General features: G+C 46.4%; 1 protein-coding gene across 6 annotated transcripts in view; it reads left to right on the forward strand.

The window, feature by feature from the left end:
• Positions 1 to 18,184, forward strand: part of dac (dachshund family transcription factor) — a 170,269-nt gene that overhangs the window by 96,993 nt on the left and 55,092 nt on the right. For all 6 annotated transcript variants that reach the window (XM_029304296.2, XM_029304312.2, XM_029304290.2 and 3 more), the window contains 2 exons: positions 14,171 to 14,247; positions 15,742 to 15,912. In XM_029304296.2, coding sequence (XP_029160129.1) covers positions 14,171 to 14,247; positions 15,742 to 15,912 — 248 coding nt within the window. The remainder of the gene's footprint in view (positions 1 to 14,170; positions 14,248 to 15,741; positions 15,913 to 18,184) is intronic.

Consider the following 18,184-nt stretch of genomic DNA (forward strand, 5'->3'; position numbering starts at 1 on the left):
AGAAATCCATTCGAGAAAAATTGCCGTTCGGTAGCGACGAATGGACGAATAAAGCTGGATAACAAGGAAGAGTGAGAGCGAACGAGAGTGCAGGAAAAAGAAGGAGACGAGACGACGATGATGATGATGATGAAGCAAATGCCTCGGACGTTGTCTCACGTGATAGACGTCCATCATCGCTAGGCGACACATAAATATATATATATATATATATATATACGCCTGTGTGGACGCGTCGTGTTGATGCAACCATCATTTTTTCTCCACTCTTCCCGTCGCCGGTAATATCGCGGTCGCTCGCTTCGCTTTCGCTTCACCACCACCACCACCACCGTCTCCTCTTCGTCGTCGTCCTCCTCCTCCACCTCTCTTCCTTTTTTTTTCACCCTGTGCCGCGTGATCCACTGCGACGGCACGCCGTTGCCACTGGTATTTCGGAGCTCGCTGAACAAACAAGCGCCGATAAAAGTACCGGGAGTATATAGTACATCTGGAAGTAGGGATCATCAGTCACGACGCATCTGCGAAGCACTCTACTTCTCTCTTCTGCCCTCTGCTTGTCTCTCCCTTTTTCTCCCTCTCTCTCTCGCATTCACCCACCGCGCGAGTGCTAAAAACCATTTGTCATCGCCAGCGTAAATATGTTCTCCGAGCGAAACGTGCATTCGACTTGCCTTCTCTCGCGAGAAATCGGAGGATCGTTCTGATATTTTCACGCGGAAATGTGATTTTAGAAGATTGTTGAATTTGCTAGATAGATAACCCACCCTTTCGAGAAATTCTTCAACGATTAATCATTTCTTTTCTATTTCTCGGTATATGAAATCACTCGCGATTTGTCCAAATACTTGGGAAATATCTCTCAAACAGAAATGAAATGAAACGATATACGAAAACAAAACGAAACGAGCGAAGAAGAGCGAGGAAAAAACGTGCTCGATACGCGGGATGTGCGCGGGGCTTATCTTTATTTAGTATAACCACACGTCCGCGCGCTCGGGGGAGTACCTTAAAAAGTTCGTCTAATAAAACCCCGAGGCCATTTGTCAACGGGGGTGCGCGCGCCCCCGGGGGGGTCGCTGCTACAAAATGTATGTAAAACATATCCAGTCGACGCGCCGCGACTCGTAACCGCTCGCGCGTCTGATGGGCCGACATCTAAAATAATAAAAGTTGCCTCCGTCATTTGTCAACGCTTCCTCTAAGGCGCGACACGGCGAGAACCCACCTCGTAATTTCGCGATGTCGCAGCTGCTTCCTCGCACCCTTGCAAAAGAAAGACACCGTGCTACAACGATTTCGTGTTACGGCTCTCCCTTAATTTTGACGAAGAGTCGTCATCTTACCCCTCGCGAAAGAAGAATTTGAATGAAGCGAGTCGATTTAATGCGCGCGAACGGAGTTTTTATCAGATATATCCTTGCTTCTTCATTTTATTCAATTATCCATCTCCTTGAATTATACAATCGCGTGTTCGCGTCAAAGATTGAGAAAATATATACCTATATGACGTGTAGAGACGACGAAACTTTGTACAGTCGCATTTTACGTTGGCTTAATAATTAAAACACGCGCATGAATGATTCCTCTGGAGAGAAAGAGCGGCTTCACGGGGATCTCAAGGTGACGCAAAACGAGGCGTTTCCGTACTTTATGCTCGTCCGCCTTAATCCTTCGAAGACGCGGAGCGAAGGAACGTGGCCTTAAAGTGAAATAATAAATAAAATAATATATCCCGCGCGTCTCTCGCTCTCTCTCTCTCTCCTGTGCGTTGCCGACTCGCGAACGGCGGCAATAATCTAGGAAAACGAATGTGCCAGACGACTTTTATGAAACGATCCGAAGAGACCCCGACGTCCTTTTACGCACGTGTATATAGTTGAAAAATAATATCCCAACTCTTTCTCGGAAGTCGTGGGATAGACGAGAGAGATGGAAGCGGCGGGATAAAATGTTAAATACGAACACCGGGGGCCGACAATAAAATTGTCGTAAACCGTGGCGTTCGCTCGAATAATGCACCTGTTTGGCCGTTGTATCGTATCACTATCTCGCTTAATTGCAATTGGTCGACATATAGACGCAACTTTGATTCCGTTCAAACGGTTATCGGCATCGGTATCGATTCATCGAATGGATTCAAATATTGTATATATAAAATTTAAAATTGTCCGAAAGTAACATTTCTACTGTGTGTAATCTTGTTATACGCGTTATTTGCACGAAAACAATTGACAAACGTTGCGCGATAAAAACTCTTTTTTACGCTTTCTCACTTCCGCGGGAAAGGGAAAAAGGCGCGTTAGTCGCGATGGAATGGTTCCCGTTCTTCTTGGATAAAACGCGAGCGAGTCTCTCGCGCTGGAAAAATCTCGGGCTGTCCATAAAGTCGACGCGCGAGGGGGTGGCGTGTCGTTTCTGCATTGAAAGAATGATCGAGTACCCGGCGCGCCGAAAGGGCGAATGCGCCCAACCAACCAACCAACCAACCAACCAACCAACCAACCACCACCATCAGCCGGTGGTGGCGTTTGAGTGTAACCGCGCGCGCGGCACTCGCTTATTCCAGTTTATTTTCAAGTAACCCTTCACATTGCGCTAATGTATTTCTTTTAAGCCGCCATTCACGCCGCTCGACATTTCAATCCGGTCCATTCAGCGTCCGCCCGCCTTTCCGTGAAACACACGACCGATCGATCTAACCAACACCGCGCGTCAATATTCGCACGACTTAATCCATTTCGGCGAATGACTCGTCATCTTTTTTCTTCTCTATTCGTTCTTTTCCTCGTCCTTCCCTCCTGGCTCTCTTTTACATTTCCCACGCGCAGTCATTTCACGATACAATCGGTCGTTTTCTTTTGTGGACGCGATAATGAATGAAATAGGCAAGTCGAGCGTTTTGTGAAGGTAATTAAGCGATAGCTAAAAGAAATTAATCGGTCGTACAATTAAGATTTCATTCATGCGGATGTTCAAATAGAAATCTCACGGATGTGACGTCGCGAGATATTTGAAATACCGAATGAGAGGGAGAAGGTAGTACTTACATAGGGAGAGTTTGGATCGGAAGATAAAAAAAGTCCGTCACTGCGTTCGACGTTATAATAATTCAACGTGTACGACACGCGGTGAGAAGGGGTTACGCTGCATTCCTGTTCGTTTCGATGTCTATAACGCGCCGACAAAGGGGTCTGCCGATCGCACGGGGGTTCGCTTCGACCCTGTGGATCGCTAAATATTTCATTTTGCATCCCTCGAAACGTTTAATCTCGATTCAGGTATCGCGAGTATGTATTGTTCTTGCGCGACTCGCGCAGGTGACTCTCGATTTGCTCTCGATTGATGCATTATTAGACGTCTATAGTCGTCACGTGTACGAGTGCGATCAAACAAGTTTCATTTTTTCACTAAAGAATCTCTCTTCTTCGTTAACTGTGTTAATTATAACAAAGAAATTGTTAACACGCTAATGAAACAACTCGTATTGACAAGTAGACGCGGATAACAAAGCACATAGATGTAGAAACGCGGTCATGTATCCGACTCTGATCGGACATTGAGGAGTTTCATTATTCGGGGTTGCGGTATATATAGCTGCGTCTTTCTCATCCCACCGCCCCATCTTCGTTTACATTTATGATTTAATATGATCGTCCATTGTTACGTCCCCTCCGGCTATACCATCTCCCTTTCTTCCCGTACAAATATCTCGCTTTCTGTCCTCGTTACCTATGTAATTTGGACGGGCTTTATTGTTGCTTCTTGCCAGAAGAATGCCTACCGTATCTATCTCCTCGATCCCTTCCAATTTGATCTCGGCGAATCGTTCGTAAATTCGTAACCCGTTATCCAGCATTATTCTCTCAATCTTTCTCGTAAGTCGCGCATCGAATCGCGTTCTTCTCGATGATATATATATATATATATATATATATAATATAATTCGCGCGGAAGAAAAAATTCCCTCGATGATAGTCTAAATGTGTGTAAACTGTGTTAATTATAATTAGAGCAAGGTAAAATCGCAGTTAAACGCAAACGGCACACGCGGCGGAATGACAACGGTGTAACAAAAGGGCGGCACAAAGGGGCGGTCGTGCGCGGCATATTAAATTCGCGCAGAATTCGACGAACTTTTCACCGGCGCATTATGGGTCGGCTATCTGGATGATGTAGCACCGAAGTTGGGAAGACTTTTCCAAGCCGAGCTCTCTCTCTCTCTCTCTCTGAGCATAGCTTCCAGGGTAGCAATCTTTTATTATTAGCGCAGGCTTTACCAGACAATGAAACGAAAGGAACGGAATATGATATTGTAGTACAGAGGCTCGTCGGAAAGGGAAGCTATTGTCGGTCTCTTTGAATTTTAAAGTCAACGATCGATACGGCTCGGGGGATGCGCCTTTAGCCATATAGCCATATAAACCGCTTCAGTCCGCGCCTCCCTCGCGTTCCACCCACCTACCGTGGATGCTCGTCCTTCGAGGTCCCTTCACCGCCACCGGCTTAGCTCCCCGGTTCTGTTTATTCGGGATCACCCGGTACGCGATGATTCCGAGCGAGAAACCACCCCCGATTTGCGCTGTATTTTTCGCCGCGATGATGCGCCAAGGATACGAGCTCGCGAATTTAAAGAATATTGAATATAGTTCGTGTCTTGTGATAGTAGAAAAAAAAAAAAAACACTAGTGTAACAAGTCGATGAAAAATGTCGAGGTACACTCGAACTAAGCTGTCGATACTCAAACGGTATATCCATTCGTATGCGAGCAACATACCTACTTCCCTCCCTGCGATCGAGAACGAAGGTCGCAAGGCCGTCACCAAATTGTCGGCGGACTAATGATAAATTGCGCCCTCGGCCCTGCGAAAATTCCCCACCTCGTACGAGCGTGGCGTACGGGGAATCAAATTGCAATTTGTTATTTGTAATTCCGAGTGTCGCTTAATATACTCCCGCCTTTCCCTCGCTCGCTTCGGAAGGGTTAGAAATTAAGCGTTGGTTGATGAGAAAGTGCGAAGGTGCGAGACGAAGGGGTGGAATGTCATCTTGTTTGGCGCTAATAAACAGTAATTAAGCGCGCGTTTTTTCTTTATTTTTATCGCGCACGTTTTCGTCCATTTCCATTCTTTTCGTTATCTCTCTTCGATCTTTATCTCTCGAAAGAATCGACATAGGGAGAGAATCGTCGGCTGAGTAGGCAAATATTCGATTTTGTCTATTCAATTTTCCAGAAAAATGACGCGACTGCCATTTCTCGAGGGCCCCTTTCAGCCAAATATTATCGCTGAAACTCGAATGCGCGACGAAAGGGGGGAGGGTGATTCGAAGGAAAAGAATAAGTTCGATCAGTCAGAGGGTGGCGGTTACCGTTTCGGTTATGGCTTTCGGAAGCGTCGTCGAATCCTATTCTTGCGCAAACCCGATAAGAGCCCTTTTACGCGTATATTTTCGCACACGTGTCGCCTGCACCTCGTCTCGTTGTATACTATATACGCATTATAAAAAGAAATGGGCATCTTTTTTCTCTTTTTTTCTTTTTCAATTGGAGTTTCTCGAAAAAAAAAAAAAATCGATCGAAATATGTTAATGTGCCAAAACCCTCGAAAATGATAGAATCGAAAGAATAGTACAGATTGAATTAAAATATTTTTCGGCCGACTAAAGATAACATTAAAGAGCGATTTCAAGAAAAACATGTTAATTTGATTATTCGAGCAAGTGCTTTTGACGTAAGAGCATTTTTCTGATCCATATGCGTCTTATGTCGTAAAAACGAAAAGCCTGCGTCGTATCGCGCGATATAACTTTCGATTTTTTTCTCACAACGTATTTTTCTTGAATATACTCTCGTATATACAGAGAAAGAGAGAGAGCGAGTGGGGGCAAATATGAAAAGGGAAGGGATAGGAGTTGGCTGGCGGCATCGGAGGCTGTGGCGAGGGGCCGTGAGTTTATTTGCGTTTTGCCTGCCGGCTGAGCATCGAGGCGTTCAGGAAAGGCCGGGAAGCGATCGAACAGCGGAGACTTATCGCCGGCCGAACTACGACAAACCCTCCTTTCCGCTCTGCATCTCGCCCCCGGGGCTTCGAAACGACGACACGCAAAGGGGTAAAATCGGAATAGAATTATTTATATGCGCGCACGTGGTCTAATCGATGGCGCGTCAACAGTTTCGGCGATCTCTCGGCGATTTCGATTTTAATTTTCCCCTACGATTGAAATTTCAGCGGCAAAGATCTCTGAGATAAACATTTGATCCTACTTTTTTCTATGTTGAAATGATAAGTTTCGATGCGGATACTTGTAAATCCGAATAACGGATAAAGCTCTTTTTCCGAAGGGTATCGAAGGACCTTTTTCTCTCCTACGAAACCGAGTTCTCTCGCCATTTTAGCGTGAAAGAGGCACGAAACAGCGGCGGGTTAGGGCACGTAAAAAGTCCACGAGGGACTGGAATTGGGGTAAAAACGTCCCGGCGCGGCGCGAAACCCCTGCAGATCGACTCCATCCGAAACCGCGATAAGCCCCATCATGCTCTATCTTTCTTTCTCTCTCCTCCCCCCATCGTTCACTATCTCTGTGTATCTTTTTCTCTTTTCCGTCACATCGCGGAGAGAGATCCGCGTAACGACCATCGATAGCCCTTAATCGAATGATCCTCGCGACGCATTGCTGGAAAGTGATTTTTATTTTCCACCGATTCTAATTTATATCTGCCTTTATGGACGACTTTGGGTAGAGCGGTAACGCACACGCGTCCAAGATACGCATAGCCTCGCGTACATACGCACGCATGTATGCGTAGCGTTCAGATCGAGGGGTTAGCCCGCGGTTATCTCTCCGTTACGCGTTGGCAGGCATATGCCCCCTCTGTGATACGTTGGGGTGGCCGATGGGGTGGCGAGACACATGCGGGGTGTAGGGAGCGCGAAGGTCATAATTTTCAGATTTATGTACAAATGTTTCGCGCGCGTTTCTCCTCCTGGGGAAGATGCCTATCGTAAAGTTTCGCGGAGAATTGAAAAATGCTCTCGAGGCTTTCGCCCTTTGGGTCGGTGAAACGACAACGGGAGCGAGTAGGGAGGAAAACTGTGGTCACAGATCATACTTGTTTCTCGACGAAAAGACGAGCTGAATTTTCTCCCTTAAAACGAATAATACGAAAAGATTCATCGGATATGTATAGTTTCGCGATCGGTATTCTTTCATTTTAGAGGTAGTGTAAGTTGGAGCGAGTATAAAAAAATGGTTCGTTAAAATACAAATTGGCCGTGTACGTATGTACGTACGTGTAGCATAGACATGCATACACACACACACAAGTGGCAGCAGCAACAGCGAAGTACATTCCTCGAGAATCGGGCGGGTCCGTTTCATAATTCAGACCCTTTCTAGGCACCCCTACTTCGCATACCCCCGAACGTCATTTCTGATGTATGACGCATAGTGCCGGTGCACTCAAAGTGCTATCTGTTAACGAGCTTCTCTACTCGGGGCTTGTCTTACGCATTACACTTTATTACGGAAACCTAATATGTTCTCCGTTGACGCGCTATCGCTCTGTCCAGTCGTTTGTACGTTAAATATTAACTGGAGATAATGTTACGTAAGAATGCTATTTCGACTCTATGTCTTCATATTCATCATTTTTCTCTTCACATTATTCGGTCATTTTATTTAATCGCATTTAATTTATTTCTCTGTATTTTTTAATTAATTTACATTTGTAATATTATTATATGTATTTTCGGTTGTACGAAGATGAATTTTTTGTCGATTCGTATAAGCTTAGCCGAACTTGTTATCTTATGTTTATTCTGCGCGCGCGTGTCGGAACAAACGGAACGTTGGTATTGCATTAACGAAAAAAAAGCATCGTCTCGATCTCTCTTCGCTACTATTCTATTTCCATTCTAACTGACGTTAACGATTATGACTACTCTCCGGACTTTCGGTGACTCGATGACAGAAAAATCGTTTTCCGCTCGTGCGTTCTCGTCTCGCTCGAAGCGCTTCCGAAGACGATGATTTTTCGTATCAACACTTTTGTTCGCGCATCATCTTTTTATTCCCGTCCACATTTCCAAGACGTATATAAGATCACTACTTGGCGTTAAATCTTCCAGGCAGGATCACCTCCTCTCTGCGGAGCGAATTAACAAGACCCGGCCAAAATCCAAGGCGAAACAATCGGGCCGTCGAAACGATCCGGGAGTCGTTTGACTAAACAGCCGGTTATCTCGTCGCTTAATCAGCATTGTCTCCTTAGCACCCCTGGATACGCGTGTCCCTCGGCCGGGTTGAGGGAAAACGCCTCGGTCGAACGACGACGAAGACGGCGCGGTGCATGCCCCCGAGGAAAACAATTTAGCTCAATCAACATTTCTAGGCGAATCCCGGGCGTCGTCTAATTAAACCGCTGTCCCGCGCGAGGATAAAGTCGGAGGTTATCGCCACCGTCTCGTATCTGATCCCCTAGGCCGGGCTTAATACAACTGCGTTTTCACTTCGAGTTGCGCCAAGTAAGAGGGGGATACGTACGTGTATCCTTCTTACATACATACATATATATATATATATATATACAATGGAACGGATGAGGAGAACTCGGGGAGTCTCATTTCCTGTCCGCGGGGGTCCCGCAGGGCATACATAATTAGCCCGGTTCGTCGGAAACGAAAGGAAGGGGCTTTCGTCTCCGCCGATCTTTCGCTTCTCCGTCTTTCTCCGTGAGATGCTGCGCTTCGATCGATTTCGAGTCTCGTCGAAGAATTGAATTTTGACGGCTTTGCGCGAATCAGTCGTCCGACGCGAACCTGACGTTGTCTGATGACTCGTCTGCGTTATTAATCTCGGGCCGCCGAATGATCGGCCAATTTCGGAGGGTCGTGAAACATCGAGGAAGCGGATCCGCGCCAATAAGTTGAGAGAGCGGCGCGATTTCCGGCGTGGAAACCGCCTCGGATTGTGCAGACGTCAAAGTCAATTGCAAGACGCACGCCGGTGAACGTGAATTAATCTCAATCGTCGGCGGGCCGACGTCGTGTCATTTATCATGACTCGTTACGAGCGGGGGAAGGCGCGAGGGCGAATACACACGGATTGATATGAAGTTAGCTACGGTAGCCTGTGTACGATTGCCTGACCGCCGCTCTATCAGTCAAAACGACGAGGGTCTGAAGAAGTGAGAACTAATTTTTAAAAATGCGTAGACACTCTCTCTGGAAGGAGAGCGGTGGAAAAAAAATGTGTATCATTCGTTTTTTTTTTTTTTTTTTTAATTTATTTATTTAATGTAATAAGGATTTATGATTTTTGCACGTGTTTCTGTGCATTCTTGAGTTGCACAGTGTATAGTAATATGTAGTATATATAGTATAGTAGTATGTGTCAGTTACTATATCCGGGCATATCGAGAATGCCGATATGATGTTTATGGATTTTGCGATGGCGTTGCTCTTGTTGCCGAATACCGGCGATTATTTTCCGATAGACAAATTCCGAAGCGGGAAGTGTTTATTAGAGATGCACATTCAGTGTTTAGTCAATATATCGTGCTGGCATACTACACGAGTATCGTACGGATGTTATCGTTGAGGGTCGAATTAATATTTACGGAAAAAATGTTCCTTGTTTTGGTTCACAAAGAATCCGCCGAATTTTTTTACAATAAATACATAACGATACAAAGAGTCGTTTACAGCTGAGAGAAGAGGTAAATATTAATTCCATTGTGACGATACGAAAAATTGTAGTTTAAGTAATTATATATTTCAAATATAAATTATAACAATAATTTTTATCGCAACTCGCAACTTTGAGATAGAATCGAAGAAAATCAGAAATTAATGTCAGAGAGTCAGAGACGTCTTATTTCACTCGCCCTATTGATGTTTGTGGAATGTCAGGCATCCGGTGATTGAATTCGGGAGAGAAAGAGAGAGCCTTCTCACAGGGTCGCGCACAGTTTGATAAATGTTGTCCGTCTCTCGCGATATGCCGGATAATATCTGTAAGGATCTGGCAAGAGAGAACACAGAGGATCGGCCCTTTTTGCCGGCGACGGCATCGTTTGTAATTCGAATCCATCGCCCTTCGCGCGAAGGAACCGGAGTTTCAACGCTTGTAGTACGTCAGCGAGGAATCTCCCGTCAGTAATTTATGGTCTCGCCACGTTCCCGAATTAAGTCCCCCATTTTTCCTCCTCTGCCCTTACGTTTGTTTGAATTAGATCGCGCCCTCGCTAAATTGACGTACATCGCGAACACGAAATTATATATATATATATTTTTTGAGACAGGAATTGATGTCGATATAATTTAGTGAGAGTTTCCTGTTAATTAAAGTATGCAGGACTGTCGACGCGATACTCGAGAAAATACTGCCTTACAATTGCAAGTATCCTTTTAAGATCGCGTTGCGTCTGAGGACACTCGTTACGAGAGAGAGAGTCGCGGAACCCCTTTCGCTTCGAATGTCACGGTCCTAAGGGTGGAATTTTCACTCCTGGACTCTCAGAAGCGCGCGCTAAGGATCATGTTACCGACCCTCCACGCAGATCCAGGTCGTTTATTATTTCGACTTGGACGAAATATCTACGAGGAAGCGACCCTTCTCGAGATGTACGTGGTATATACAGAGAGAAAATGTTGCGCGCCCTCCTACGAGATTAATCTCGTATGCGGAATTAAAACAAACTGTACTTTTTTCAGGCCGTTTAGTTTGATTCCGTAGCTGCGTTTTAACATATATCTGTTGATAATTTATCGTATACAAAGTAGACTGAAACTTTTTGACGGTGATTAAAATTTTCATGTCAGTTAGCGGCTTTGCGATATTTTCGTCTCGTTCGCCCGATGGGGTTATGATTGTAACAGTTTGTCGATCGGCGTTACGACGTTCGGGCTTTACGTTACTCGATAACGGGATAAACGCGCGAATAATTGGGGATTCGCGATTTAGGTAAAAAAAAAAAAAAAAAAAATGTTTACACGCCGCGACATGCGACGACGCGTCGCGATAAAAATTCATTGGCGTATGTGAATGCCGATGGCACGTGTGCATCGTTTATTAAAAAAGCTGTTGGACGGCCGGGCCGGATCGAAGAGAGCGCGCGGGGACATACCTTCGCCATTTTACAGAGGCCCTTTGTCGTGCCGAAATTACAATTGCTATCGTCATTATCGGATGCGTTATGCGCACGATGCGTTTGGGGTGGACGCGGAAATCCCACCCCATTGTTTGTCTCGCGTTTTGATCGAAAACGTCAAAGCGACCGAAAAAACATACATACGTCTCTCCGGAATGCGTCGACCGGAAAAATATGGCCGGGAGGAGAAGGATAGGTATCGAGAGCAATTCGAGAGAGAATACGATATATCGGGAGGATTCTCGCGAGGATCCGCGATCTACTTAATTTCGCGAAACGATCTAGAATTCGCGTAGAACCTACTCCTTCTCCTCGGCCTTCGAGGCAGCTCGCCCGCCTCCTTAATGAACTCCCGCTGTTCCGAAGCGGCCGTTTCTGAACATCGGAATAGGGAATCCCCGCGGAGTTCGTCATTACTGACGCAAAATTAAAGCTAAAAGATACAGAAGGGTCGTGCGCGCTTTCGGCGCGCGGCTTATTAGTTTTGCGCAAAGCGTGGGCGAACATCGAGGCCGTGACTCGCACGAGAGCTCGCGCGATTATTTATGAAGGAATTAATTATTGCGACGACGAATTTAATAGAAATGTTCGCCCTCTTGCTTCCTCCTTCGATTAACGAGGCTGTAATTTCGACTGGTGAATACGACGTGAATCCACTGTTTTCCTCGTCGGGAAAACCGTTTCCCTTTCTCTCTCGCGCACGAGAGATCGCGTGTGTGTGTGTGCCTGTGGGTCCGCGATCACTAATTATTCGGGTATCGTCGAGAGATCCGCGAGCGCGTACGAGCCGTATTACGCGCGCATAATGAAACCCGTATTAACGTATTCGCGCACGCGGATACACGCGAAAATGCGCGGCGGACGTAACCGTAGACACGGCGAACGTCGAGCGTAATATTCGACTAATTACAAATTTAATAACCCCGGGTTCGTTGCCGGTTATTGCGCGACGTCTAAATGAATCGACTCCGCGTCTCTTTCTATCCCACTCGGAGCCTTCCGTCTGACATTCTCCCCATTCGCTGTATATACTTTGCTTTCGAAGATGCTCGACGATTTTGTTGTCGGAAAAAGGGGGAAATGGAAAAGAGCAAAATACAACACAGCAAGCTCTGTCCTAATGGACTCGCGTTACCAATTAAAATTTAATTAGCATCGAAATTAAATTATAATTATTCGAATTATTGCGGTTTACCATTATTATGCTCAAGAGGGATATATATTTTTTTTTTTTCGTCATTTTATACTAGAGCTAAATTTTTTCAATTCTTATATACGCGACCATTCCGATTAAAGGCAAAGCGTACATATTTCCTCGATTCTTCCTCGTCGGGGAATCTTTACATTTTGCGGCTTGTGCGAGGCGCGCACATAAAGCCGCTCTCCGTTTCCCTTAACACCGCCGTAACTTATCGCTCGTAGACACAGTATTTCTCTCCGGCTCTTTGAAAGCATTTTCTCATTAAAAAATTAAGGGTGGAGAGGGGGAAAGGAGGAGACGGGCGAGAGTGAAAAGGAGCGAAGCGGTTGGGCTTGGGAGGGGCACCGAGTTCGCGGTGCAGAAACGAAGCATGGGGCTGAGACAGGAGGGTTTTGCGGCGGCGGGTAAAGGGGGCGGGGGCGAGGGTGGACGGAGGGGTCGGTAAGTGCTCTGCGGCTCCCAGATGCGCCCAATATTATGTTTAATGATATTAACTTCTTACTTAATGGTCCGCGGTTCGATTCGAGGTGCGAAAGAGGCGCCCCCTCCGGACCGCAAGCCGTAGAAGCCGGAAAAAATATACCCGGGAGAATAATTTGGCGAGTCGAGTGTACGAGAAGAGAGAAAGAGGAAACGGGCGAAAGGCAGAAAAAAAAAAAGAATGAGAGAGAAGGACAAAAAGCGAGATAAGAGAAGTATAGAGCGGTAAAAGAGCGCGATATATCGCACGTGAGACGCGTTTACTCTCTCTTTGGCTCTCTTTCTCTCAACTCCCTGCGATATAAATTTGCGACTACGCGGATGACCTTCGCTGTAAACCTCGCGATAAAAGCCATCGGCGGACGCGTCCCCCCTTTTTCTGCGGCGATGCTGCCGAGGGTCGCTCTCGCCCTCAACTCTTTACTCACGATTAAGGAATCCTGTTCCTTAGCCAAAGGGCTTGTATTACGGAACTCTCTTTTGTCACCCGAAAATTATTTTCTCTCTGCCGCGAAGTGGTATTATTTTCAGGAGTAGTCAAACGCTCGTTAAGCGATGACGGGGCTGGTAATTTTTAATTATTCTATATTAATCGTGGAAAAATCTTTCGCAAGGTCAATCGTATACTTTCTGCTTATCGATGTTAGGAAGAGCAATCTAAAATATAATTTTATAAGAAGCTTTTATACTTTGCTCGTTCTCCCGTTTACCCCCGACTTTATGACAGAAGCGACCCGCTCGCTTCTTAATGCGAACTGCGCGTGACATTGAGACAGAAATCTTCACGATTCCTGGTAAACCGCGATGGACCCCGGGGGCACGAGTGCCAAACAATATAAAGCCAAGATTAAGAGTTTCTCTAAAGCTCCGGCGCCGCATTAACGAGCGACTCGTAAAGCGGGATGAAATCGAAGTAAACTTTCAAGACGGAAAAAGCGCGGCGAAACACACTTTTCGAATTCGTTTATCGCTCCGTTTGTTTGCAGATATATATATTTTGTTTTGCAAATATACTCGAACAAATTTGATACCGACTTATCGTTAAGGACGCGGAAAGAAAGATTCTTCTTTATGGCGTCTTCGTGGCGGAATAAATAAACGCGGATGTCGCAGAGAGAACGTGGCGATTAAGAACGATACGTGGTGTACAATGATACGACCGAGAACCGTCGAGACCGATACTTATCTTCCTACGCGGATCCCTCGCGTCCAGCGACTAGAATAATTATTTAATTAATACCCTACGTAGAGTGTGCGGCGGAGTCCACCTCCGCTCGATTTAAATCCCCTCGGATTAATACCAAACCTTTCTTTTCTCTCTCCTTTTCTGTTACAGGCTCCGCGAGGAGAGAAACGACACCGAGAGAGCGCTGGCTTTGGACCACAAACCCAGGGACCTCAGCTCGCACAATGGTAAGGTTGCATAAGCAAACGGGTCTTAAATGTTTAATAGCGATTCTTTCGTTTTGGACAAAAATTACGTCAGATTTTTCGAGAGACATATCGACTCTTAATCAAATCATATCGAAATTTGAAACGTTTGCCTCGAAAGAATTAATATTCCATCGACGTTTTTCACGGGCTTATAATTTCCAATACCGTTTCTCGTATTCCTATACCTGTCTCGTCGCGACGACCTGTCACCTGATGACTTAAGTCGGTAACGCGAGATGCTTAATCGTCAGAAGAGTCGCCGGAGAACGGTCGATCGATGAGGATTCAAAGTCAAACGGCCCAGAAAGATTTTTTACCACGACAGTCCGGCGCGGTCCGACAGAGTCCGATCTCGTGATCGTCCTTTTCTGTATTTCTCTACCTTTCTTTCCATCTGGCTTGTGTTTGTCCGCGATCGAACCAAGAGGCGTCCAGGGCGTTTAGGATCCCGGAGATTAAGTCCGATATCGGGTTACGCCCCAGCACGGTCCTTATATATATACCTCTCTTTCCGATTCCGTATAATATTATAATCCGTCTCTGATGGAATCCGTCCTTCTCTTTTCCCCTTCATCTTCCGCGATAAACACATCTACGCCAAAGACGCCGCGTTTCAGGACGCTTTTACTATATACGTTTCGCATTCTCGAATCTGTCACGTAACGTCGATTAGTCGATTGATCATAAATTTGCATATCTTCATTTATACGCATACACACGTTTGCGCGCGCGTTCGAAGGAGAGAGAGAGGAAGCTTTGGTTGCCGAGATTCCAGCCTCCAGCAGCCGGAGCGTGTAGGAGTCAATTTAACGTAAAAGATGTACGATTCATTAGATCGCGCGCGTTGGGAAGAGAAAACCGCGACCCCTCTCTTTCAACGGCCAACGAGATACATGGCGCTCCAGGGCGCGTACGTGTGTGAACGGCCGAGGCGAGGAGCTGGTCTTTACTGCTGTATACACATACACACCACACACATATACGTACCCCGTGAGATCACGAGTGGCCCGAAGCAATGCGTCAGCGCCGACGACCGTTGCCCAAACAGTATCTATCTATGTCAGGATTAAAATACTAGGATATCAAATACGCGCGCGCGTTCGCTTCGGAGGCGATCGGAGGAAGGAAAAAGGGATGCGCGCGGAAAGAGAAAGAGGTGGTCGCTCGTCGTATACAAGGGGGATGGGAGATTCGGAAAGTGGATAGTCCGCTTGTTCTCGTCTAAACGGGGATGCGCGGTGGCAAATAAAATCCATCAACTTGTCAGTCCGGTCGATGCCATGGAGGCGCATCTCGTTCTTCGTGACCGAACGTTCCACGGGAAAGATTGACGTCGCTTTCCAGCGTTATCGCGCCGGATAGATATATATACGTGGACACAATGTCAATGCGAGGCTGATATCGATTCTGCGCGATATTGGATAGATAGATATATAGTAATATATCTAATCGAATAAATTTGATTAATTTCAGGCTCCTCAAACGGTCACAGCCCGGTTCTAAATCTCTCCAAAACAGCGGGAAGCGGAAGCGTGGGCGAGCAATCCGGAAGCGAGGCGGGCGCGTCGCACCATTCTCAAGACGACGAGGAGGAGGACGATAATCTATCGGAGGACCTCGACGATGACAACGAAAAGGACGAAGGTACGTTTTTAATTTTATTCGCCAAGCGAGACAGCGACGATGCTTGGTATCTCTGATGGGTCCGACGAAAGATGTGCCTCGCGATCAATTAAAACGCGTTCTCTCGCCTTTGACGAAAGTCCGAAAGGCGACGATTTCGACTCGAAAGAACGGAAAAGGAAAGAAAAAGAGGTAGAGAGCGGATTCGTGCTCGTGAAATAATTATATCGATTTTGCCGGACACGCCGCGTTTAAAGACGAGTTCTTCTAGACGGCTGGCGGGTCAGGCCCTCTCATCCATCATCTCTACCGAGAGAGCGCGAGGGACGCTTCGGGATTCGTCTTCCATCGTGCCCTGAGAAACACGCCGCAGCGGTTGCCAAGTTGCATGTAAATCGGGCCGATTCTTAATTGCCTGAAATTAGCGCGAGAAAGTAATATTTAATATAGAAGGATTATAAATGTAATTATTACTTTCGAATAGAATATTTATCGAATACGTCGCGTTTTCCGCGCGTCTCGTTCTTCTTCAGCAACGTTCTCCGAAATGCGCGGTATCCGCGCGAGAAGCGTCACTGTCGGCGCAAAGCGATCATTAGACTCGCATCTTTGGTATTTAGTTTCATTTTTTCGAATGAAAGATGGATCGAGAGATAGAATCTCCGTCCGAGCTTTGTCCCACCTTGCCTTGTTCCGGCGTTCCGAGCTCACCGAAGCATCATAATCGTTTTGATTTCTAATCGACTCGACCATTGTCGCGCCGGCATGTTAATTGGGCCGGGCCAATTAATGAATCCGAAGGATCGCTTGTAAAATCGCGTATCCCCCATAGCCGTGGAACCATTTCACGATACGTGAGATCGGTTCCACGAACGCGTTTCCTGCGGAAAAGAAAGAGAAGGGAACATTCGAGAGAGGACGCGCGTTCGATCATCCCGCGTTGTCTTAATTAATTTTGTTTCTTCTCTCAAGGGCTGCGATTTAATGCACCGAGCGGTCGAATCGTTAAGACATTCGCGGGGTCCGGTGATGATTTATGGTCGAATCGGGACATTTCGTTTTGGAGTCGTACAAATTCACAGAAAGCATAAGATTATTCGCTCTTCATGCTGCGACGTGACAAGCGGAATTGGAAAACATCGCCGCGCAAAATTAGGGGATCCCCCCAAAATTAGTGGGCCCCTTCAATTCCACGAAAGGCCAAAAGGCACGCGAGTTAGACATATAAATTCTGGCGCAATCCGTGTACGACGAGGAGGAGCGGGATCAAATCTCTGTGTCTCGCAGCGTGTCGGATGATCTAAGTAGAATCCCATCGAACGCCCGTGGGAGTGTACACGCTCGTGGAATGCAGTTCTGATTTAATGAGACGCGAGTCACTATCTCCTATCTCCCGCTCTTATTCTCGGAATCGCGTTTACCGCAATTTCTCTTCGATTTTCTGCAACTGGTAATCCTCGATCCAGCCCGACCGTCGAGACAAATTGTTCCTCTCTCGAGTCTTGAGCGATACGTCTCGACGACTTATGTTTGCGGATAATTCTTCCGCTTACCGCTTCTTTTTTCATCGCGGTGGTCCCGTCGCGTTGCCGTCGAGAGGAAGAGATTCTAAAGGCGAAGAAACAAACTTACGCGTCTTTATGGCAAAAAGATTCCGAGAGACTCGTTCTCTTTCTCTCCCGATAATTGTAATGGGCCGCGGCGGAAGATATAGGCGCGCTCGGGATGAAGGCACCGAGAAAAAGGAGAGGAAATAAGGATCGCGGGATTTTAAATGGACGGGGAGAACGAAGACGCCGGCCAACACCGAGGACGCGCGCCGAGCATTAAATCGGTCAATGGCAATAAGTAACCGCGATTGCCGAGTGGCGTTGTAGGTGCGCGCAGATAATTAAAAGACGATACAATAAACCACGTATCGCCAGCCGTAAAGCAGCCGGGTCCAAGGTGCGGGCCGGTCTGTTCCGCGAGCGATCACTTAAGTCTGGAGAACCCACGCAGACATCTTGTCTCACCGCCACTCTCTCTCTCTCTCTCTCTCTTCGGCAATAACCATAAGGCATCCTTTATTCAATGGCCGGGTGTCAATGTTGCAAGTAGAGCGTGTTTCCATGAAGCGTCCGGCGCATCATCCAGGGTGGTCCAGGTTAATCTATTCTCTGTTATAAAAAAAACATGTACGTATAAATCTGTAATTACTTAGAGTAACGTGATTAAAAACATGTAGACATTACGTCTTAGCTTGTAAAGAATAAGAGCTGTAAATTATATTGCAAAATCATCGATAAGGATT

This window comes from Nylanderia fulva, unplaced genomic scaffold (assembly GCF_048542155.1).
Source record: "Nylanderia fulva isolate GAGA-0341 unplaced genomic scaffold, ASM4854215v1 Scaffold23, whole genome shotgun sequence".
NCBI lineage: Eukaryota > Metazoa > Arthropoda > Insecta > Hymenoptera > Formicidae > Nylanderia > Nylanderia fulva.